General features: G+C 42.9%; 1 protein-coding gene across 12 annotated transcripts in view; it reads left to right on the top strand.

Annotated features, from left to right (window-relative positions):
• Window positions 1-23,780, top strand: part of utrn (utrophin) — a 243,729-nt gene that overhangs the window by 64,331 nt on the left and 155,618 nt on the right. For 8 of the 12 annotated variants that reach the window (XM_033647959.2, XM_033647957.2, XM_033647962.2 and 5 more), the window contains 20 exons: window positions 225-353; window positions 1,151-1,321; window positions 1,603-1,659; window positions 1,857-2,027; window positions 2,761-2,898; window positions 3,054-3,146; window positions 3,761-3,931; window positions 4,238-4,410; window positions 6,835-6,985; window positions 8,033-8,208; window positions 9,423-9,558; window positions 10,049-10,198; window positions 10,451-10,603; window positions 10,695-10,796; window positions 10,978-11,098; window positions 11,610-11,827; window positions 11,993-12,110; window positions 13,759-13,964; window positions 15,060-15,214; window positions 15,333-15,522. In XM_033647959.2, the coding sequence (XP_033503850.2) occupies window positions 225-353; window positions 1,151-1,321; window positions 1,603-1,659; window positions 1,857-2,027; window positions 2,761-2,898; window positions 3,054-3,146; window positions 3,761-3,931; window positions 4,238-4,410; window positions 6,835-6,985; window positions 8,033-8,208; window positions 9,423-9,558; window positions 10,049-10,198; window positions 10,451-10,603; window positions 10,695-10,796; window positions 10,978-11,098; window positions 11,610-11,827; window positions 11,993-12,110; window positions 13,759-13,964; window positions 15,060-15,214; window positions 15,333-15,522 (2,979 nt within the window). Of the gene's footprint in view, window positions 1-224; window positions 354-1,150; window positions 1,322-1,602; window positions 1,660-1,856; window positions 2,028-2,760; window positions 2,899-3,053; window positions 3,147-3,760; window positions 3,932-4,237; window positions 4,411-6,834; window positions 6,986-8,032; window positions 8,209-9,422; window positions 9,559-10,048; window positions 10,199-10,450; window positions 10,604-10,694; window positions 10,797-10,977; window positions 11,099-11,609; window positions 11,828-11,992; window positions 12,111-13,758; window positions 13,965-15,059; window positions 15,215-15,332; window positions 15,523-21,511; window positions 21,755-23,780 lie in introns of those variants that run through there. The other 4 variants (XM_033647960.2, XM_033647968.2, XM_033647961.2 and 1 more) reach the window with 2 other exon arrangements.

Below are 23,780 nucleotides of genomic sequence, written 5' to 3'. Positions count from 1 at the left end.
AAATATATTTACCTTTTGAAGAGACTAAGAAGTGTTTCTTCTTGTAATTACGCACTGTGGCAAGTCATATAAAAGTAATGAAACACTCAGAGAATCATTAAAATGCCTTTGTTTCAGATTAAGTAGTAAATGGGGAAAACACAAGAGGATCTTTAACAGTAATTAATGTTTTTTATTTCCTACTAGAAACACTGAGTCTTTGTTTTTCCCTTGTATGAGTGCAGAGTCACCAGAATGAAGTGGAAATTTTCGACGAGAACTTGGCTCACATAAGCACCTGGCTCTACCAGACCCAGATCCACCTGGACGAGGCCGAGCGGCTCGCCCCGACAGAGAGGGAGAAGGTGGTAAAGGTAAGGCAAAAAGTGTGGATACAACATGCCCGTCACATAGAGGATAGTTAAAACTTGTGGGGTTAGCAGCGTGTCTTTTTCCATATTATCATATCAAAGTTATTAGTCCATATGTCTGAATACATTTGAAAATTGGTAGAGCTTATACCATAACAAGCAGCATCTAATAGTAGTTTAGAATTGCTTTATGGAAATCGCTTCCTCTGGCAAGGAAATGCATTCTGTGAGAATCCATCAAGAAAATCCTCTCCTGTCCTGTTACCTTGTGGTATACAGGGATTTTAATGCATTTCTACATGAGGCGAATAGCAAGGTAATGATTACTCATTTTGAAATGTCTTATTTTGGAAGTTTTTAATGTGTGGTTAAGATAGGAATTTTCAAGAAGCACATGTATTTGGACACTATTTGCACTTTTTTTGCGCACCGTAGTTCTTAATAGTAATTGCCCAATTTTTATCATGCATCACCTAATAGAATAAAAAAGAGTGAGAGCTAGTCTGGGCAGAAGAAAGGTGTGTATGGGAAAGAACGTGGTTAATAGAGAAAATGAGGAAAGAGGAGAAGATGAGCCTCTCAGAGTTATATTAAAATCTTAACCCTTCCCTTCCTCTCACCACTGAAGGTCTCCACTAAATACCAGCTGGTGCCTGGCTCCGCTAACCTTGATCAGTACATGCTGTGCTAAGCTCTTTGGTCTGAACCAAGGCTACGCTGCCATCTAGTCTGACAGAGAATGACTGATAGCATGAACTGATTTTAAATAGATGACCAGCTACTATGTGGTCTGTCCTCAGCGTATGCTGGAGGAGCTTGAGGACATCAGTCTGCGTGTGGACAACGTGAGGGACCAGGCCATCATCCTGATGACCAGCAGGGGGCCCGCCTGCCGAGAGGTTGTGGAGCCCAAACTGGCTGAGCTCAACTGCAACTTTGAAAAAGTATCCCAACACATCAAAACTGCCAAGGTACAAAATCATTAACTGTATGTAAACCTAAACCCACTGCATCAAATAAGTCAGCATTCATTATTACCTTTACTAATGCACAATACAGCGTGGAATTAAATCCTGCTATATATATATACACACACAAAGGTTAAAGGACTATTTCACCCCCCAAACCACCATTTGAATTGAAATGCAAATTGTAATTTAGTTGCTGAAGTATTTCCTTAAGCTGTCAAATTGAAAGAATGTGGCATTGTCTGTGCAGTCACTTCTACTGCTCCTTGTCTCTTTGCGTTTAGATGATGACCAGTCTGGAGTCCAGTGGTGTGGAGTTGAACCAGCAGATACCTCAGCAGGTACAGCATTTTCATCCAAACTACATTTAAAATACCTACCAAGACATTTTGTAGAAAATACTGCAAAGGTCTGTTTAGAATCAGTGTACAATCACAAATCATACTGTAGCTGAACACTCCCTTTGAGCATGCAGTTAGATAATTACATATATTTTACTTGTTTTGACCTGAGCTGTGTTTCTGCTCTTTCTCATCAGGTTATTTACAGCCAGGAGGTCCGAGCAGAGAGCCAGACTCAGACTCGTCCTGCTGAGGTTTTGGCCTCCAGTGAGGTGAAGGACCTGCAGGCAGAGCTCCAGGACACACTGAAGGCTCTGCAGCAGCAGCAAGACCCTGCAAACAGCCTGGATGATGACAAGGTACACAAGGTCATCTTTCAATTTCATCCTTTTGAAGCTTTTTCATTTAGTTTTTAATTGAGTACTCAGAATGATGAAGCTTGATAATTATGTTATCATTATGAGATATATACAGACAGACAAGTAGTAATTGACCCAAAATGTAGTAGTATTATATATAGGGAAATGGGCTCTCTGGCTATTGTCTAGCCAAATATATCCATTAAGGTTAGCCATGTCTAGCAATTTCCCAAATACATTTTGGAAACGCACAGAAAAAATTGCCCCAGGTTGCCTATTATTCTCTTTCTGAAGCTTTATGACATTTTCTGTGAGGAATATTCCAAGCTACAGGCTATATAAAGCTGCCACCTGATAAGGCCAGCTTTGATTGGACATTTCAAGGCCTAACAAGTCTGGAATCCAATCTGTGTTATCAAAGTTTATGACGTTAAACACACTGCCTGAACAGACCTGACCAGTCCAAATCAAGGTCGTGTGCAGGGGGAAGCTCTTGGTGTGTTTAAACAGTGTTTTTCTGTGAAACGTCGACAGCGTCTCCACTCTGAACAACGCATTGCTTGTTAAGCGAAGGAGCAACTTACAGCTAATGTCAGTTTCTGGTGTGTAAGTGGTTATTTCGTATGCTAACTTAACTGGTACATATATTTTAGATGTACTGAATCGTCAGTCTCCAAATGAGTTGGACCTGAATCACAGTCTCTTGAACTCTTCATTTGACTCGTCTGTCTCTTTATACCAGATGGATGAGGAGAAAGCCAGTGTGGAAGACTTGCTGAGAAGAGGAGAAGAACTGCTGCAGCAAACTTCAGACGACGGCCAGAGGGAAGAGTTGAGACTTCTACTGCTCCGGCTGCAGAGCCAGTATTCTTCTCACAGGGTGAGACGCATTAAAAAATATGCCGTGTCCTTCTTAAGCCGCGCTTATATGGGAATGTTTTTTTAATGCAAGAAATTGTAGCTCTCAGTCATATTGTGTTTGCTAGTTGTGCAATGTTGCGGTTTGGTCAATATTTGTGTGTGTGCCACCTTTAGGAGCTGAGGGTGCTACGAATCAGGCAGGTGGAAGTCTCAGAGTCGTCGTCTACTCTCATCTTCTCAGAGCAGACAAGAGACTTCTCAGTTGGGGTGAGGGATTCACACATGCATGAACTCATGTTCTGTGCATATAGAAACTAAATTGGACGCCCTAAAAATGTGGTATTTTACCCGTACGGGGATGGTTTAGCATGGTAGTCTTTGACAAACTCTGTGGCCATCCCCCTTGCTCTGGGGGCACTTTTATACTTTAATATATATGCTGTATGTATGCACCTTTGTAAGAATGCAGAAAAGAAGTCCTGAATTATTTTGGTTTGATGAAAATTAAAAGTTGGACTGAGTGGTGAAGTATGGGCTAGTTTTATATCTTTAGCCTGGAAAATAAGGTAAACTAGACTGAAAAATACACCAGTATGAAGGCATTTGGAACGTACTATTCATGTTTTCCTTTAATGTGTATATTTGGTCTCACACCTTTGTTCATGGCCATTGACTGTCTGCCTTTTAAGCCCATTTGGGCTGGGTATAATGCTAGATAGTACACAAACAACACTTTAAGTGCTAAATTGGATTCACTATATTGTTAGTTTAGCATAGTGTGCTTTGTTATGATTAGGTTGTAGGTTTTATTAAGTTTCAGTACAGTTTTCCTCTCTCACTTCCTTCTGGCTCGTCTTTTTCTCCTGCTGCTGTGTGTGTAGGAGATGTCTTCAGTGGAGCGTAGCAGTGCTCCCTCAATGACTCCCTCAGACTACCTGTTGGACATCAACAAAGTGCTCCTCGCCATGGCTGACAACGAGTTGCTTCTGAACTCGTCTGAGCTCAGCGGGGGGCTTTATGAAGACTTCTCTAGCCAGGAGGACACACTGAGGGTGGGTTGTCAAACAGTGTTATGGTAAATGTCACAAAAATGATCTGTGATATCATGCTGTGTTAGCTTTTGAGTAGCAGTTTTCACAAACGGAAAGAAAAGGAAGCAGAAAGTATATGAAGATGTGTATGTAGTAAAAATAGAAGAGATAACTTCATAGAAAAACAGTAGCTCTGCACCTTGGGGAGAGCTTTCCAAAGCAAAGTGTTCTGGTATCAATCATTCTGACGTGTGTGAACTTTTCTCAATCCTCCCTCTCTCACTGTGCTGTCTTTCTTCCTTCATCTTGGGTTTATTCTTTTTTTAGAATATCAAAGAAAATCTAGAGCGCGTTGGCGAGCAGGTCACAGGGATCCACGAGCGGCAGCCAGATGCCATTCGAGATGCCTCACCTGCTGATGTTGCCCAGATCGGAGACGCCCTCACACAGCTCAACGCCGAGTGGGACCGCCTCAACCGCATGTACAACCACCGCAAGGGGTGCGTGCAACAACCCACACACAACCAGCGCAACAGATCACACTGTACATACACTCATCGACTAGACGTTAGGTGTAGAATCAGACTTGACACGGACTATGTTGCAGCAGGGGAGAGGAGCTGCTATTTTTAGATGTGAATGTATGTGAATCTGTGTGTCAGGGAATGTGGTCAAAGCTGCAGGGACGTTAAATACCAGCTGTCCGCCAGTCAGGAGGCAGGAAGAGCAGATAAAGAGACAGACCAAGGCACACAATGAAGCTCCCAAGATACACACACCGACCTTGATTACTATCAAAACAATTCCTTGGGCATAAACAGTCTCATGCCTATTCACATTTTCACTCACTCATTCACTTAGTGACACACACACATACACACACACAAACGCACGGGGTGACCTTGACTACCCCCCTTGGGCATAAACAGTCTTCATTTGCTTAGTACAGTATGTGCACATACTAGAATAAACTAGTAAGCTTATTCTGAAGATTGCACACAAATGCAGAGGCACTCCGTCTGTAATCACAATAACCTCTGGGCGTCATTAAAAATCAAAAGAATGGAGTATATTTTGTAAAATTGCTCGTCCAAAACTCATTTCCTCACCTTGTCTCTCTCATCAGATTTGTTGGGCTCTAAGCGATGCTGTGAGAGGAAATAGCCCTCACGCAGACCATCAGTGAGATAAAGATCTGTTTTTTATATTAGGCATTTTAAGTAATCAGCCTCTTCGTCTATGCTGATTTATTCAGTAGCATCTCTATGAACTTTCCTACGTTGTCAGGGGCTTCCTGATTGTTATGACATTTTCTGGTGTTTAATAGAGGTCAACGGTGCCATTCTTCCTTATCATAAACCATGGAATTTCCCCATGGGTAAACTCGATTGTACCGTTAGAGACCAGAATTCATTAATATCTCATTCAGTTCTGTATTAAGCCCACTGGCCCTGAAACAAGAGTAAAGATCTAGTAGCCAGAATCCAGTGTCATTGTTCTAATCAAGACCTTTGCTAAATGAACTGAGCTTTAAGTTTAAGAAGAATGACCAAAAAAGGTTTCCTAAAAAGTTAGTTGCTATTTCACTTTATTAAGGTAATTGGTCTCCACTTAAAATTAACTTCCAAAGTGTGATTTCAATTTGTGTGTTTGCTATACATTCAGCATTTCTTTTTTAGATTTCCTTAAGTGAATTTCATGTTTGTCAGATTTCCTGTTACGTATTTTCTTTATAGCTAGGCAACAGAAATCTGGAAAATCAGAATTTGAAAAAACACACTCCTCCTGTAGTTCCCCCTCTCCATTCTAAACCCCTCCCACCAGGAAATCACAGGCATATGCACACGCTTCATACAGTAAACCTGTGTCTCTCCTGCATTGACTTATTTGATCTTGTTTCATTGTATAGTTGCACACAGTGTATTCACTTATCCCCGTCTTGCCTCGCTCTGTCGCTGTCGTTTTGTCAGGCTACAATGAGAAAAGAATTAGTTGGCTAGCCATCCCTTGGTCTCTCTGCCTTACTTCCCGTTGCTGCTTCCCTGGGAGGAAAGCAGGCAGCAACTCGGGAGAAGGACCTTTGGTCAGCATCTATAGCAGCTTAATTACGGACAGCGCGACCCAATACACTGTGGTTTGAGACTCTCACTAATGATGGTTACATAGACGTAAACAGCTTTGAGCCTTTTCCATCGGTTTGGAGAAGGCTAAATTATTAGCACATTTTCTCTCCATCTCTTAAAGGCCCTATTGATATTGATTCTGTTTTGTTTCGTTTATTGTCAGACTCTCCTTAAGACTCTCTCTTTGATAAGAACGTCGTCCTCTTCTTGGTGGCTTTGCACTGTTGCCAGTACTAGAAAAACAATGTTCTCTGCACTCTGCAGGACTCTCCAGAGTCCAGATTGAATCAGGCTCTCACTGAAAGAACGTGCATGTGCATTTGCTATTTGTAGACCAGCCAATAGGAACACTTTCTTACTGAATTGGCCTGTGATTGGCCAAAGTCTCCCATCATGGGCTAGATTATCTAAAGCCTGAAAACGGAGCCAAGAGTGACGCCAAAATGAAACTGCCTTGCCCAGCTTTAATGATATAGGTAATAGGTAGAGTTAGAAAAATGTTCGGGGCGTCGGTGGCTTAGTGGTAGAGCAGGCGCCCCATGTACAAGGCTGTTGCCACAGCGGCCCGGGTTCGACTCCAGCCTGTGGCCCTTTGCTGCACGTCACTCCCCCTCTCTCTCCCCCCCTCACGCTTGTCTGTCCTGTCAAATAAAGGCTAAAAATGCCCAAGGGAAAAAAAAAAGTTCCAGTGTCCTGCCAGTGTTTCAGGTTGCACCTACAAACATTTTACACAATTTTGGATGTACATTTTCAAAGAAAGACCTGGTGTGTGAGTGTGTGTGTTTCTTTGCTCTGCTGCAGGAGTTTCGACCGTGCTGTAGAGGAGTGGAGGCAATTCCACTGCGACATGAATGACCTGAACCAGTGGCTGACTAATACAGAGACCCTGCTGTCAGAGAGCATTGGCCCTGATGGACAGCTGGACTTGAACTCTGCACGACAACACCAAGAGGTCAGGGGAGGGTGGTGGTGCAGGTGGAGGTCTGCGTATGTGTTCTGTGCAAGTGTGTGTGACAGCCCCCAGTTCAATGAATACTGGTGTATATCTGATCATTTTTACACGTGCAATTGGTCACACCAACCTCAAGACTTACTAAGTGCAGCACAGAAGTGTAAGAAAATATCGTGATACTGTACTGATTCTCCAAAACACTATTGGTTTTTAATTAATACTTTACATGCAAAGTTTAATGGTAGCAGGTATTATTTTGTATTTTTAGATGTTATATACTTTGATTGCATTCCACCTTAATCATTATAAACACTGATTAGTCAAAATATAGACTCACAATACCTCATATGTTTGCTCAAAGCAAGATTATTGCCTTCCCAGGCTGCAGTAGTAATATTTTTGAAATATAAGCAGCCAGATGGTTGGAAAGGTAACACCGGAGATAATTGCATTTTGTTCCCCAAGGGAAAAAATAGCCGGTGTTATACTGTACCTAATAAACAAACACACTGCACATCGACTTGTTCGTTACCCAGAACGAGAAATGGAAAGAAGTGAAATGAAGAGTAAGATGAGAAGGGGCCTCTAATTCTGCTTTCTTTGATTTTTAAAGCGCTAATTTAATTTCCAAGGGGAATTAGATTCTCTGACACCTTTTATCAGTGTGATTTGCAAAAGCTTGAGCTACGGCTCCATCTGTCTGGCTCTTTTACATGTTTTCACTGTCACTGAGATTGATACAGGGGATCAAGTGGATGGGAACTGAGAGATCAATTAGCTGACTCACCCTTGAGTGGACTTCACAATCCCTCACCCTGCTTTAAGGGTCTGTCTTGGCAAGTTAAATCTCTCTTGGTGCAAGTAGAGATTTGGCAGCTTAAATCTTGATGTGCCACAAATCATGCTTCTGTGTCAATCAGAGATTTGCTTGGAGAGATGGACTTGAGCAGGGGATTTGGCCCTGAGTGAATGGGCTTATGCTGCTTGATTGATCCCTGATTCCACCTCTTTTCTGTGCTCTCTTTAAATCTTTTATACGTATTTTAGGAGCTGGAGGAAGGTCTTGTCAGCCACCAGCCTGTCCTGGCCGAACTGACCCGCACTGGGGAGCAGATAATTGGGCAGCTGTCATCCCCTGACGGATCCCTGCTTGAAGAAAAGCTGGACACCCTTGGTCAGCGGTGGAGAGCTGTCAACCGCCAGGTCATCGAAAGACAGCGCAGGTAATGTATCCTCGCAAACACAAAGGATGTTATGTCACGTATGGATTGAACAGATAAAAGGGTAACTTTGATATTTTCCAACCTGGCCCCTTTTCCCCTCATGGTTTTCTGTCTAAGAGAGTAATAGGAGCAGTTTTTTAAATTGGTTCCAATTTGAGCAAGACCGAAATAGGCTTTAATCCCCACGGACAACTACACACCATCAATTTACATCCACTGAAAGTGCTTGTTTTTGCTACTGACTGGCTGAGATTGTTATACCTTTTTGGCAACATCACGGAGAAGATCCCTACAGAGTTAGATCCTTTTGTTAAAGAGTGAAATCCTTTTTTTTTTTTTTTAAAAGAAAAAAAAAAAAGAAAAAAAGGAACAGTCCTGAAACCATCATACCCAAACACACCAGATTTTCACATTTAAGTGGGTGATTTAAGGGTTAATTTCAACCAAACCAGAGTTGGTGACTGTTGGAACAGTGAAAAAGACGAGCCAAGATAGTTTTTGTGAGTGTTATTTTGTTTTTGTCGACTTTGAATATAGTGTGTTTTATGATTATAGAATTCCTGTTTAGTTAAATGGAGTCAGGTGGGTTTGGTGATGGCGATTTTAGGGTGGCATCTGGATAAACAAAAGGATCTTACTCTGTAATAAAAAGCTCTGTTGCTGTAGGGATCCTTTCCATAATGTTGTCAGACACTTAGAATAACAAACTGAGCCTGTCAGTGGCAAAAATAAGCACTTCTAGTGGACTGAAACTGATGGTGCTTAATGCCTGCAGGGATTCCATTGCAGCCTGTTTCACCGCTGTGGCTGCAACGCTCTTGCTCAATACTGGACCAGTTTCAAAATTTGGTGTTCCGATTAGTCTTTTAGACACAAAAACGTAAAACATACGGTCCAGGCTGAAAAATGCTGGGGTTACCCTTAAAGGGGGTGTGGTCAAAGGTGGGTTCTGACACATGATACATTTCATTGTGGTGTCTTGACTATGTAACATTTAGTTTTACAGTATAATGTAGCACAGATTTGAACCTCCTTCTCCCTCACTGACAGTCTTCGTTTCTTTATCAGCATTTGGCAGGGTAACATTATCAGTGTGGTCAATCACTCTATAACAGTAATTTAAATGTAAATTTTAGGATTAGGCCTGCAACCTGTGGGAAATGGAGATCCTAATCTGAGAACAATAATGTGCACGTGTGTGTGTTTGTGTGCAGGTTGGCTGGAGGAGACCCAGCCCTGTCAGACCTGGTGAGGAGGCGCGAGGAGCTGGCTCTATGGTTGGAGCAGGCAGAGAATGCTGTCAGCTCCCTACCTGTCACTGCCACCGACAACAACCTCAAAGAACTCAAGGTGCAGCAAGCCCCCCGAAACATGCTCATGATATAGTGATTCATGGGAGCGCAGAGATTTCTATTTCTGCTCCAGAGCTGGTAGATTCAGCTATTTTTATGGTCAGCTCTGACTGTACTTTTCTTGCTCCCTGTATCTCAATCACAAGCAAAACCTGTCAAACCCAGTAAACATACACAGTGAGAGCCTAACTCTCACATCTCTTGTTTTGAACAATGCAATTTTGTTGGAGCGAATACAGTCACTCTGTGTTTTCTGTCTTCAATCCTTCCTGAGAAAAACCTCGGATAGACTTTTCCCCCCATGGAGACGCTTTGAGAAAAGTATAGTGAATGATGTGATGTGACGATCTGGAACAACTCTGCTCTGCTGCTGACCTTTACAGTGTTACTTATTGATATTTCTCTACTTGTTGTACTCTCATTTGTTAGTAAATGAACCAATCGATCCATCTTTGTGGAATTAAGAGTCAGTTCGTCTCCCCTTGCAGGCCCTTGCAGAGGAAATGGACGCACAGAATGAACGTCTCGGATGGCTTAACAAGCATGCCCCACAGATCCTGGCCAGTCCCAGTGTGAGCCCACAGAGCAGAGACCAGCATGTTGGCAAACTGAGAGCAATCAACCTCAGCTGGAGCAAGGTGCAAACTTTTTGTTAGTTTATTATACTTTATACTGCGAACCATTGTGATTCAGCTATACTGCTCAGGGAGCCACATTTGCAGAAAGCTGAGGGCCCGAGGGTCGGACATTTCCTTGAGCTGTTCTTCTTATAATGTATATGCATTTACCACAACACACCACCACATTTAAAAACCTTTATTTTGCTACTTGGCAATTTACACTCTCTCCTCCTTCTGTCACCCCTTTTTTTATTCCCCTTTTTTTGGCAGGTGACCCATGAGTTGTTGGACAAAGTGGGGGAGGTGGAGACCAACCTGCAAAGCCATGCCCAGTTCCAGGACAGGATGAACAGACTCACTGACTGGGTCGTCGTCACGCACCAGACAATCATGACCAGAGGCTTGACCCCTGGCCAAGCACAGGTAGATTGTCTGAATACATCACAAGAACCAACACATCTAACCTCATTGAAAATCCATTTTTGGACCTAAAATGAGTTCTTACCTATTGTAGGCTCTGGAGATCTCTATGAAAGACAGGAAGAAGGACCTGGAGGACCTGTTGGCTCATTCTATAGAGCTACAGAGACGACAGCAGCTGATGCCTCAGGAAAAGGTCCCGTTTTTCATAGTTACATGATTTAATAAAGACAAATTGCTAATTGCAACCTATGATTATACTGTATTACTTGTTAAAGTGTCTCAAGTTTAATTGGCTGCCTTATTAAAAGCTGAATATACTCTGTTTCTCTGTTGTCATTAATTATATGTTCCTGTCGATGCGTTCATGCATACAGAGCAAGGTAGAGCAGCTTGCAGGTGATTGGAAAGCTCTGGATGGTCGACTGAGGGAAACTCTGCAGCCACCCGTGTCTCCATGGGCACAGCACCAACATGTCGTCCAGCACCAGCAGCTTGGTAATGATATTTAGAAATGCAATTATTTCATGTCATGATTTCTCTCATTTCTAGCTCTATTTATTTAACACATCAGTGGTGTATAGATGAAAAGATTCAACACAGTCCCACTTTTAGCCTTTGATGAGACTGGGAAAATGAGGTGTAGGATCATTAACAGTAGAGGACAAACATAAAAACATGTACTAGTATTACAGGTAATGAGAACTCAGGTGGCAGATTTGAAATTCCTTATTGGCTTGGCTTAATCTGGTGCATGAAAATGCATGATGAAATAACAAATAAGAGGTGAGCAACAAAGTCCTGCTTGTGTAACACTAAAACAAACCCTGGCGCCTCATTCATCATGATTTACTGTGATGCCACTATCCTCTGAGAGCTATTTGACAGCACCTCCTCTCTCGCTCCAACATCTTTAATGTTCATTGCATCATTTCCTTTTTAAAGAAGCTCTATATGTCAACATTACTTGCCTCGTGTTCATCGCCTTTTTTTTTCGTCCCCGCTCCAGTGTCTGCAGTCCCCTCAGCCGTGCAGATGGCCAGCCTCGTGAGCGAGGACCCCCACCACCAAACCCCACACACGCCGGACACCGTGGCACCCACCGACCTCAATGAGACAGCCACCGAACTGGCAGACTGGCTCCTCCTTATCACACAGATGCTAAAGTCTAACATTGTCACTGTGGGGGACACGGAGGAAATCAGGACCACTATGGGACGTCTTCAGGTGAGAAATGGGGAGCAGAGAGGTCAGATGGAAAAAAAAGTTGTGGATATGTGCATGTAATGAACATTTTTTATGAATAGTGCATGTTTCTTTGCAAAACTAAACTGCCAAGTACAATCCTATGACTTTCAGACTGTCTAACTGTGTCTGTGTGTATTTGTGAAGGTAACGAAGAGTGACCTAGAACAGCGTCACCCCCAGCTGGAGGACATTTTCACCCTGGCACAGAACATCAAAAACAAGACCTCTAATCTGGATGTTCGCACATCCATTACTGAGAAACGTATGTACAGAGCTGGATGATTACGGCCACTGAGCAGTTTAAAATCCACATTAGCTGCTCCAAATACAACAGGAACAATGTTTTTAGTTTTTTTTTTAGACTTAGTCTCAGGATTTGTAGAAATGTGCAGCTTGTTTTTAATTCTCATCAGTATTCACACAGTCATGAAATTCCTGGAAAAGTTATGAAAATAGAAAAAATGTTTTCCAGGCCTGGAAATGGTTTGGAATTAACAGGATGTTTTGGAAAAGTTTTGAATATACATTGTTTTGGCTATTGTTTATAATGCGTTCATAAAAATCCCAAAACATGTCTAACATTACGCAAAATATGTTCTACGTATTGCTAATTTAAAATCTAGTGGTGCTTTGTGTAACCGTCGAAACGTCACTTGTATCATGCGATACACATAAATCAGAACGGTATTGTGTTATTGCCAAGGCCACGTCCCTTTTTGGAGCATAGAATTACACTGTAACATCAGGAGAGAAACAGGAAAATGCTGAAAAGCTGTTGCGTAATAGGTTAACCAAGGTGTAAATATTCACTGTCATTGTGATAAATCGCTAAATGATACTAGTGACAATTACTCTTGATGTATCACTAGCTTGAGCAGGAGATTGCTGCGATAAAGTCATACAATATAGCAGCATCAGACATGGTCCCCTGACTTAATCTCAGCCTATAGATCAAACAGTCATTAATGTTTCTGTAGCTGTTTATCCTGTTGGGGGTCGCGGGAGGCTGGAGCCTATCCTTGGACAGGTCACCAGACTATCACAGGGTTGACACATAGAGACAGGCAACGATTCACGCTCACATTCACACCTATGGACAATTTAGAGTCACCAATTAACCTGCATGTCTTTGGGCTGTGGGTGGAAGCCGTAGTACCCAGAGAAAACCCACGCTGAGATGGGGAGAACATGCAAATTCCACACAGACGGGGTCCCCCACCCCAGTTTTGAAAGTTCTGAAACCCTCTTACTGTGAGGCGACAATGCTAACCACTGCGCCCTATAGATTGAACAGTTGGCTATCAATAGGTTGCTTATGTAAAGACAACACTTAGCCTAAAGATACCTTTATAAAGTTATCTCTTAGGCTCAGGTCCAGGCCAAGGTCGCAAAACAATTATCAGAAGTCCCTAAAACAGACGTATACCAAAAAGTAAATGCATACAATCTTGTCAGAATTATAACCTTCTGTCCCCCAAAAAGCGGCGTAGCCTTGACATTGCTGGAAGTGTCCATATGTGCTGGTCAGGTCTATTGGCACAGTTATGCAGCTAGCTGGCAGTGGGAATGTCTGAAAAAAGTTAAGTTAGCAAGCCCGAGCAGTTAGCTTGTAGTTAGCCTGGGAAGTGCTTGTCCAATTCTGATTGGCTGTATTGCTTCATAGGCCTAGGCATTTTAATCTACTTAAATAAATTCATGGAAATGGGCTAAAATATTATTGGGAATTTATAGGAAAGTTTTGAACATTCATTGGTGAAAATGCGTGGGAACCCTGTCTAATTGGTTTGGTTTTATCCTTTATTGAACAGTATTTGTATCTCATCATTTAACAACATCTTGGTTTTAAGGTGCTGTCATTACTTTGTGTTTGTGCCTTGCTGTTGAATATGCATCTGTCTCTCTGTCTGAAGTGGAGAAGGTACGCAGCCAGTGGGACAGCACTCAGCATGGCGTCGAGGCACGGCTCCAGCAGCTGGACAACATGATTGGACACAGCAACCAGTGGGAGGAGCAGAGGAGGGAGGTGAATGCTCTTATTGGGCACAACGAAGGACGTTTCCACTATCTTCTTCAGCAGTCGGGCGATCCCCTGACCAAACAACTTGCTGACAACAAGGTTAGGGAAAAGTTTCACTTCTAGACTTTCTCTCCATGTCCTCTGGGTGTCTAACGCCTGTCCTTCCTCCGGTCATTTATTGTCATTCTGTATACTTGTCATTATGGGTGGAATAGAAATGTACTCAAGGGAATTTGGCTGCTTACTTTCCTAATTGAGGAGAAAGTCTTAGATTACACAAAACTTTACTTTATAAACTATCAGAGGTCCTTGATACAGCTGTATGCAAGGTGGGAATGAATAAATCACCCCTCTGCAGTATCACTTTGGACCTTAATAACATCCGTACACCCACATCATCCATCATTTTAATTCGAGATGATGACTTCTAGGGAAAAAAAATCTGCCTCATGAGTGTGTCCAGCGCATTACAGGAACCAAACACTAGAGGGCAACTGAGTTTAACAGAATCCAGCAGGCTAGATACACAGCTATGTGCTCCTGGTTTGTGTGCTCTTGTAATGATGAGTAATTGTCCATTTAAAATAGTGAAGTGTACCTTGTTGTTAAAGGAGTAGAATGCCTGGGGGTCATATATGGATGACTCATTTGCTAATGCTAAATTTAAAATAATAACATGGCCTCATGAATAGCAGTAGGGGCTTATGTAACCTGCTTGATTAAGTAGAGGTTAAAATAACAATGTCAGATTGCTGAGCTGCAGAATAACAAATTTCTTTGTGTGTTTAGTGCCTGAACTTTAATTAAATTTTATAAACTTAAAAGAATAGGTCATTAATATTCCTGCTGGCATTATGTCAAAAGCTGATAGCAATATATAGAAAACGGTGCATGCAAATGAATTATCTAGAAAAGCAGTGCAAACAGGGGCTTTACAGTGACACACAGTGGTTAATCACATCTGTCACGTTTTGAATTTCATGATCACAGGTGTAGATTTTGGGGAGAATGCAGGGGACACGTCCTCTTTAATATTTAGAACATGTGCATTTGAAATTAGGTCTTCAATGCTCAAAATTCTCTGGCGCTGGACCCCTGAGTCGCTTGTTTCATTTGTCCCCCACACCATGTTCAATCAAAACCTATGCCCTTGTTCATGATGATCCTAACGCCACCGTGTTGATTGTTTTATAGGCATTCCTCCAAGACCTGGGCCGAGGCCAAGCTACAGTCGTGGCCTTCAACGAGCTGTCCAATCATCTTCTGCGGGAGTATTCTACTGACGACACCAGGAGGATCAAAGAGGTCACAGAAAAGCACAACGCTGCCTGGAACAGCATCAATAATAGGTGCACACACACTCACCTGTTTACCTGCACTTACAGTTTGACCCACAAGGGGCAGATATTGCTGCTCATAAACTTCTTTTACATGCATAATCATGTACTTATCATTATTGATTGGCAGGGCAAGTGACCGCCACGCCCAGCTGGACAATGAACTGAAGGGCCTGCAGATGTCTCTCAGGGAGCTGGAGTCCTTCCTCAAATGGCTCCAGGAGGCAGAGACGACAGTCAACGTTCTGGCCGATGCCTCTCAGAGGGAAGACCTGTCGCAGGACTCCGCCCACGCGAAGGAGCTGAGGCGACAACTGGAGGTAAGGCTGTGAACAGACAGAGAAACTGAGCTGTGTGTGTGTGTGTGTGTGTGTGTGTGTGAGAATCTATGCACAGGTGCAAGCCTGTTATCTCAGTGTCATCCTTCATTAACGCATCCTTCGCCAATAGTACTGAGGCAGAGGTGTGTGTGTGGGTGCATCCACGTGTAAGCGGCTGGTTTAAGGTGTGTGAATAGGAGGGCATGCAGAGGGCATGTGAGTGCTTGTATGCATTGAGTGCTGCACATTGATCCTCTTGTCCTATGCTACTTAGGAATTCAGTGCGTGTGTGCGCACGTTCTTGTGTGTGCTTGCGCTCCCTCTCACTAGCTTGTCATTTACCCAGACCTTCCCTCAGGGATCTGTTGACACACATCGTCTTATGCTTTATGTAACGTTTTAATCCCCAAATCACTTCACCTCACCCTTTCAACAGATGAATTGGGCACTAATATTCTTTTTTGTTGAAAGGTCTTTTTTTTAAAAAAATGCTGACCCTGTAAGTCTCACCCTCCCTCATCTCTTTTGGATTGTACACTGAGGGGCTGTCATTTGCACAACCTCCTTTTTTTTCAGACATTGTCAAAGATTTGGAGTACGCGTGCGTATCCAAGCTTCCTGTTGCTCTCCGGATAAACTCCTCGTCCCTGAGAAATTGCTGCAATGTCGTACATCTTTCAAAACCGAAAGCTTACGTCCAGTAATAACATTCTTGGTTTCTTCGTCTTGCGTGCGACAGAGCTATCACTCCCATTTCCATTGTCCGATTATTTAAAAGCAGGCCAAGGTTATAGAGAAAAATGACAGCGAATCACTGCATGAGTGGCCACAAAGATTTCTGAGGATTCATTAACTTGGTGTGGACGTGAGGCAAAGAGACTTCTGCAGCTCATTGTTGAGCCCTGGCTGGATTTGGTCTAATACAATTCTGGCCATTGGGAAGAAATGGATATTATTATCACTTTCATCTGCCTGTTACAGTGATCTATATTTGTTGTGTCGAACACAATCCATCATTTTAAGCCTTTTCCAGTTTAAGTTTAAAGGACACATTATACTGTTGAATTTTATTCCTGGAAAGTCTTTCAAAGTCATCTCAGAGGTCAAGTGTGTGGTACATGTATTAAAAAAACAGTAAAAGTTCAAATTGAATTCAGGTATTCAGGCTTCCCACGGTCGTGAGGTTCCTGGAATAGTTATGAATTGAGAAAAACAGTTTTTCAGGTCTGGAAATGGTTTGGAATTTACAGAATGTTTTGAATGTGCATGGTATTGGCTATTGATCACTGTGAGAAATCAGTCATAGGCTAATATCTCAAGACATACTGACGCATCAACATCTGATCTTCCTGAGTTGTTCGTCGCCCACTGTCTTCATTTCTATCCTTTTTTCTCATTGTCATCCCTCTGACTCAGTTGGAGTCGAGATTGATGGATGGCACTCATGTCTACCAAGTGGGATAATAAAACAGCCTTTGAGCCTCGGAGGACGCGTGTTGACATAGAGAGTTGTCTCTTCAACCCCTTTTATTAACTCACAATGACTGCTCTGCCACTGTCGAGTGTCGGGTTACTTTAATCACAGTTTTTCTGGCCACTGGCCATTGTCCCTCTCGCTGCTGTTTTGATATTAAGCGCACAGTTGGTGTGTTGTGTGGGAGCAGTGGCAGATACAAATGTGGCACATTAACTGAAATGTCTTGGAAACATAGAGGCTGAATGGATATTAGATAAAACTAAACTTAAAACTCAGACATATGATGCATTGGTGATAGACTGGACCACAGGAATCGCCAACTTTTGTAAATGCAAAATTCGCAGTAATGTGGACCAGCACCACTACAGCTCATTAATGATCATCTATATCTCCATAGATGAGAAGACTGATACCATTCTTCTGTCAAGTCAAGTCAATATTCTTTATATAGCACCAAATCATAACAGAAGTTATCTCAGGACAGTTTTCATATACAGCAGGTCTGGCACTCTTTAATTTAATTTACAGAGACCCAACAATTCCCCCATGAGTAAGCACTTGGCGACAGTGGCGAGGAAAAACTTCCCTTTTAACAGGTTTTGTCTGTCCATCAAGCGCCAAGCTAGCTGTTTCAACTAATCATTTTTCATATGTGCACACTGGGTGTTTCTGTGCTGGTGTCTTGGGCTCAGGAGGATAGGTAGGAAGGTCATTTGTTGGCAGGTGTTTGACCCAGAGGGAAAAAGAGTTTTTGACAGCTGTAAAGATTTGTTTTTCACGTTGTTTGGTTTATTGATTGAAATGAAGAAAATGGACTATATTCGCCCTTATGCATGATGGAACGAATAAAGAGGATTGTTATTCTGCATCTGAGGCCTGCAGGTCCTTAACTCCACGCAACCCACACAGAAAGGTAACGTTAGTGTTCTCTTTAAAGTGGTTAACTGTAATACTGTTTCGTCATCTTGGCATTGGAGGTACAGGTGGGCAATAAAGATAATATCATACGACAGTGTATGTAATTTTATATTGCATTATCCCTATATAGCGCATTGTGGTATAGCTTATTTTCTTCAAACGTGATTGAGCAAATCATGCATATATCCAATCTTGCCATAAAGCAGCCCTGCTTGTTAATTAGCAGCATTGTCTGCAATGGTCCAATAACAACCAGAAACATTAAAGGGCTAATTAATTCTGAATCATTTTTCTGTCATCGCACGGTGCATAATATCACATTGTGTAACTCTTACTGGAGCTGGTATGTGGTATATAAGTCTCTCCATCATCACTCCACACACACACGTGCTCACATGGTGGAGGGTATAGCAATAATGGCATCAGCAGAGAAGTGCAAGGTGCACACAGCTGGAGGAGCTGCTTTTATCAAGCTCGACCATACGTGTTTGGCTGTGGGCACTGGAATAGCACATGTGCCTTTGTGTTGTGTGTGTGTGTGTGTGTGTGTGTGTGTGTGTGTTGACCACAGCAATGTGAGCAGCAGAGACATACATGCCTCCTACAGCGCCTTAGTTTAGACTGGGCACTGTCAGTCCCATTAACACTGAGCCAACAAAACACTCTCCCTTGTAATTCCCCGTGAAGCAGAGTCGATACTGTGGAATGACTGGGATGGACGCTATAGCCAGTTAAACCTTGTCTAAACAGAGCCCTTCAGTAAGCTCATCGTGATCCCCTCTCCTTGTGGCTGTGTGTGTGTATCTCTCGGTAAACGATGATTACTCTAGCTGGTAGCGTAGGTAAGCTGCGTGTTGGTTTAAAGGAATTTGTTTGTGTTCGTTTCTCCTCTCTGCCTCGGAGTCTCTCTTCATCTGTATAAAGAGACAAGGCAAGCGGGGGCCAAGCGCTGTAATGCATCCCATGGTGTTCCACTGAAAACACCATTTGTGTATGTGTGTAAGTTTGTGCTCATTTCAAATGCATGAGTCATAGTAACGGGGAGCCGTCGGTGTGAAGCGTGCTGCTGCTGGGCGATACAGAGGTTTTCATCCTCACTTCAAATAGATGCCCCTTGTGTTGGTAGAAAGAGTTTTTTATTTCAGTGGCACTTCAAATAAAAAGTCAAGAGAAAGAGTCATAGACAACATGAATAGGTTTAGAATCCCCAGTGTGTAACACCGTGTGGTCAGTGGCTCTCTGCGGGAGCTGAGCGGCCGTGTTATGATAATCTCTGCTGATTGTGCACCTATCTCTGCTTTTTATGTGACTCTTTTCTTCCGATGCCTTTTTGTCTCTGGATGTCATCTCTCTGGTATTTGTGTGCGCTGCTGAGAGATTTACTCTCTCAAGATTTAAACGTTTTCTGCGTCGATAAAAGATGTTTAAAAGCTCTTTATCTTCTCCTGACCCTGCCCTCCTACCTTCTCACTTGCTGGTCTACTTTACTCCCACTTTCCTTTTCGTCTTCTTTCATTTGCTGTTTTCCAGTAAGGCCTCTTTTCTTCTGCGTTAATCTTTTAAAAGCTGCATTTGGGGCCACACGAACACATAACAAACACAGGAGCTCTCTCTCCCACACACAAGCACACACACACGCACACATTCTATAGTGTCACGAAGTAGGAGGAGCTGCTGGTTTCTGAAATATTTACTCCACTGTGAATTTCCTATTGTAATGATAAGCTCAGTGTTAGAAAAGAATGAGTCTTTTGGATTATTAAATGGTACTGTAGATTTATGCTATGGCTATTCATTTAAATTTTAGTTTGAGAATAAAAAATGCGCATTTATTAGAAAGTCATTTGAGTTGTCACCAAATTGGACAGGTGTCTGAGATGACCAACATCTCCGAAAGGTACACTAATCGAAAATGAAAGAGTTAAGGCAATGATCATGTTGTTACCATGTGAGTAGCGGCGTTATTTTGATCATATCATATTATTGGGCAGGGGACACATTTGGTAGTGTAAATCAAAAGGTTTCTGTCAATATTTTTGTTACGCTTTAATAATAAAAACTTAAAAACATGACAAATTTATCATTATCCTGCCGAATTCCGCCAGAGGAGTTTTCAAGCCCAGAGGTTTAAGTATTCATTTGCTAGGGAAGACAGTGCGATGTGAATTAAAGCTTCACAAAAAGCTAGTCGAACCTTGATTTGTTCTATCAAACCTTTTGTTCTACCCATTTTAACTTTGTGAGAAATCATTTTTTCTGCCAGTTTGGCAAAGCAAATGGCTTTACTGATACTAATGAGCTTCAGAGCTGCAGGGCATTAAAATAACTTTGTTATTGCAACTGTGAATTTGTCAAATTCATACAGATATGATCCTTAATCTAGTCAACTAATTTACGCTGTAACAGCGGGTCTCTACTAAAAAACATAATTATTGGCATTAGTGGCACACATCACAAATTTAAGCTGTGATTGGAGTAGCTGACACTCACCTCGTTAACTCGTCTATTTACATTTTTAAGCACGCCCGTAATTTTGATTTTAATCAAAGAAACTGATGTTTTTTTAATACAGTCACTCAGCTCCTGATTCAACCAGGAGAGTTCCATGTCCATCCAAGCCATGGAAGTGCTCCAACTGTCAGTCATTGCCAAGGCAGACAATGAATGGGACATTTACTTCCAGGAACCCTGGACGCTCGAAATAACTCCTCCCTCTTCGTAACTCTATTGTGTGTGTGCATCTCATTTGTGCACCGAGTTCTGGCTCCCTCTCTCACTGTTTCTCTCTCCCTCTGTCCTTCTCTTTCTCGCTCATTGATCTGTTGGCTGTCTCGGGTAATGTCATTCTGCCTGCACGGCAGAGGCAGTGTTTGTCGTCCCTTACACCGCTGCTTTTGATCCATCTCTCTCCCTCCTTTCCTCTCTGCTTTCTCTCTCCCTCTCCCTCCTCCTTTCCTTGGTCTAAAAGGAGTACTACCTCTGTCTCCCTCTCTTTCTCTCACTCATTCCTTCTCTGTCTCTCTCCGGATCTGTGGCAGTAAAAAGTGAACCGCGTACGATCAGCTTCTCTTCTCGGCCAGTGCAACTCGTGCCTTCCTCTCTCCTTTCCCCCCCTGCTTGCCGGCACTTTCCATTCTTCTCTCCCTGTTGGTTTTTTGTCTTCTCCTTCTTCTTTTTCTTCTTCTTCCTCTTCCTCATCATCTTCTCCTTCTTCTTCATTTCCTTTTCCCCCATCACCCTCCTCTGACTCTGCAGGGTGCCGTCACAAGTGATTTGTTTGATTCTCCTCTGGCTCTGCAGTCGGGTTGCGGGTGTGAATGTCCGCGTGGAGGAGAAAGTGAGTGTCTCGTCTTGTCCTGCTCGCCCGCATCATCGTATGTGTGTGAGTGAGAGTGTGTGCATGCTGAGAGCTGTGGGAGAGTGACTGTTTATAAAGAGGGAGAGAGGGGGAGATAACTGAGGCTGCACTCACTGTGTATAGCGTGTGTGTATATGTGACGAAACATGGGGGCATGCTGAGCTGAGTACGCTTGTGAGTGTGTGGGTTTTTTCTCTCTTTCTCTCTCTCTCCGTGTGCATGTGTTTGTGTGTGTGTGTGTGTGCGCATCACGTCAGCTTGGCTGGGGTCTGGTCGGCTGGTTAGGGAGAGGGAGAGGGAGAACAATATGAGCGGGGTAGGGCAGTGCTAGCATGCGGACCAGGAGCAGGCTGCTGCAGAGTTGTAGCAGTCTTAAGATGATGGCCATGGTCCGGACCTCCCTCCAGAAAGTGGTGGTCTTCCTACACAGGCTCCAGAGGATGGCCATCTCCTCGCCGCGCTACCAGAAACTCTGCAAGGTACGTGGACTCTAGGAGAGAGAGCGAGAGCTGGAGGGCTGAGAGTTTCTGTTTTTGTTTTTTCTTCTTTTTCCTGAATTGGATGGAAGTTATTTTTAAGCTTGTACATGTGTGCGCTTTATTTATTTATTTTTTTACTTTGTTCTGAAAACTTTCAGCACATGTTTCGGAGTCTGATCTTGGTTTGTTTTTGAGACTATATTTACCAGTGTAAAGACTGTTTGTGTATCAGCAGATAGCCACAAAGTTTTCGCTGGATGTGTGTGTGTATTTACAGTGAAAATGTCACAAATCAGGAGTGGCTCACCATGCAGTCTATCTTTGCCACATCCGTTGTTTCTCCTTTATTTTTGGTCTTTTTATTCATGAGCCATTTGGTTGTCAAGACATTCTGTTCCAGGAGACGTTGTTCTGCAGAGTCTGTCACTTCCACAGTATGTCATTTTAAATATATATATAAAATACCTAACTGACTTAAGGACTTTCGGCACTTTTTCTGCATAGCAAATGATGACTCCAACTGTGCATCCCTGTTGTGGTGTGTGTGCCTGTGCGTGCGTATGTATGCTTTATATTTTTGTGTAAAAAGTGTCACTTCAGAAGTTTTGACTCTATAGTGGTGCAAGTGTAAACAAACTAACAAGGCAGAGCACAGTATGTGGTGTGTTGTTTTTGAGTGATTCTGTATTTTTGTGGATTCTGACATGATATATTGTATCAGTGAAAGGAGGCTTGAGTTCCTCAGTGGTCAGAGGAGTGGTGAGAGAGTTTGCTCAACACGTATAATGGCTGCAATGAACAATTAAAGCTCTTAATTATAGCTGACTTTGTTATGCTGAAATCATTTAAATGCTGAAATCACACACAGCTGAACATGTAGCTCCCGCTCTAATAAGAGTTTAACAGTGTTCTTGATGTTTAATGAAAAAACAAAGTCAGCTGTATCACTCTGTAACTTGTTACAGCCGTTTGTCAGCTCCATCGATTTCACCTTAGAGGAAACGACTGCTGCTGTGTGGTGGACTTGCTGTTATTTTCTATCACTGTTGATCGTAATCGATTGCTGATCTCCATCGCTGTCTCTCCTGCGTTGCACAACATTGACCCGCTCTCAGTCAGAGGGCAGAGGGGACCAGCTGTTGAGATTTGACAGTGTGAGAGACTAATGCATCAGAGCAGTTTCTGATTACTTTGCTGCTTCAATCATGCCTCAGCAAACATGTGGTGGTTCAGTTTAATCCCTCCCTAATCCATGATTCCATTTCTCTGTGTTGCTCCACCCTTTTTTCTAGTGCATGTGTTTGGTTATTTGTCAGTTTGTTTTCTCTGTGTTGCTCCACCCTTTTTTCTAGTGCATGTGTTTGGTTATTTGTCAGTTTGTTTTTTTGCCAAGGCTTGTTCAGGGGTATATTCTGTGAACTGTATTTTTTACAGGTTTCACTAACCTCTCTTGTGTCTGAAGAAAAGGGAAACACAGGAAAGAATAGAGAGATGGCACAAGGACGAGACTTGGTGAACGATGCAGTGCGAGAGAGAGCGATCAACAGAGCATTAGGCATCAATAATTTTCCTGCTCTTTCTCAGTTATTTATCTTGTGGATGCTGTGCTTGCTTTTGCTTGTTTAACCAAGTGAAATCAGAACATTCCTGCAGCCCTGCTTGTGTACAGAATCCGCACAACCAACACTTGCTCTTTCTTCAGTTGTAAACTTATTCAACTCCGGAGTTGAATCGCTCATTTGGCTCCGCTTCAGCATCCTTAGAGGCCAGACCTTCCTGGATTGCGTCCCTACCAGTGGGAGGCATCAGTCATTCCACACTCGATTACCCTCCCCTGGGTTGCATCAGTCATTCCGGCTTCGTTTGGCCTTCCCTTGGGGGAATCAGTGATGCTGGGCTTGTCCTGCCTCCCTGGGGTGCGCTCACTGGCTGCCAGACTGGAACAGTGACTTCTGCATGATGGATTTGCTCGGGGCTCACCCTCAGGGGTTGGCCATTCTTTCTGCTTCCGGACAGCGCCGGTTCT

This window comes from Epinephelus lanceolatus, chromosome 13 (assembly GCF_041903045.1).
Source record: "Epinephelus lanceolatus isolate andai-2023 chromosome 13, ASM4190304v1, whole genome shotgun sequence".
Taxonomy (NCBI): domain Eukaryota; kingdom Metazoa; phylum Chordata; class Actinopteri; order Perciformes; family Serranidae; genus Epinephelus; species Epinephelus lanceolatus.
This window is presented reverse-complemented; position numbering and strand designations above follow the sequence as displayed.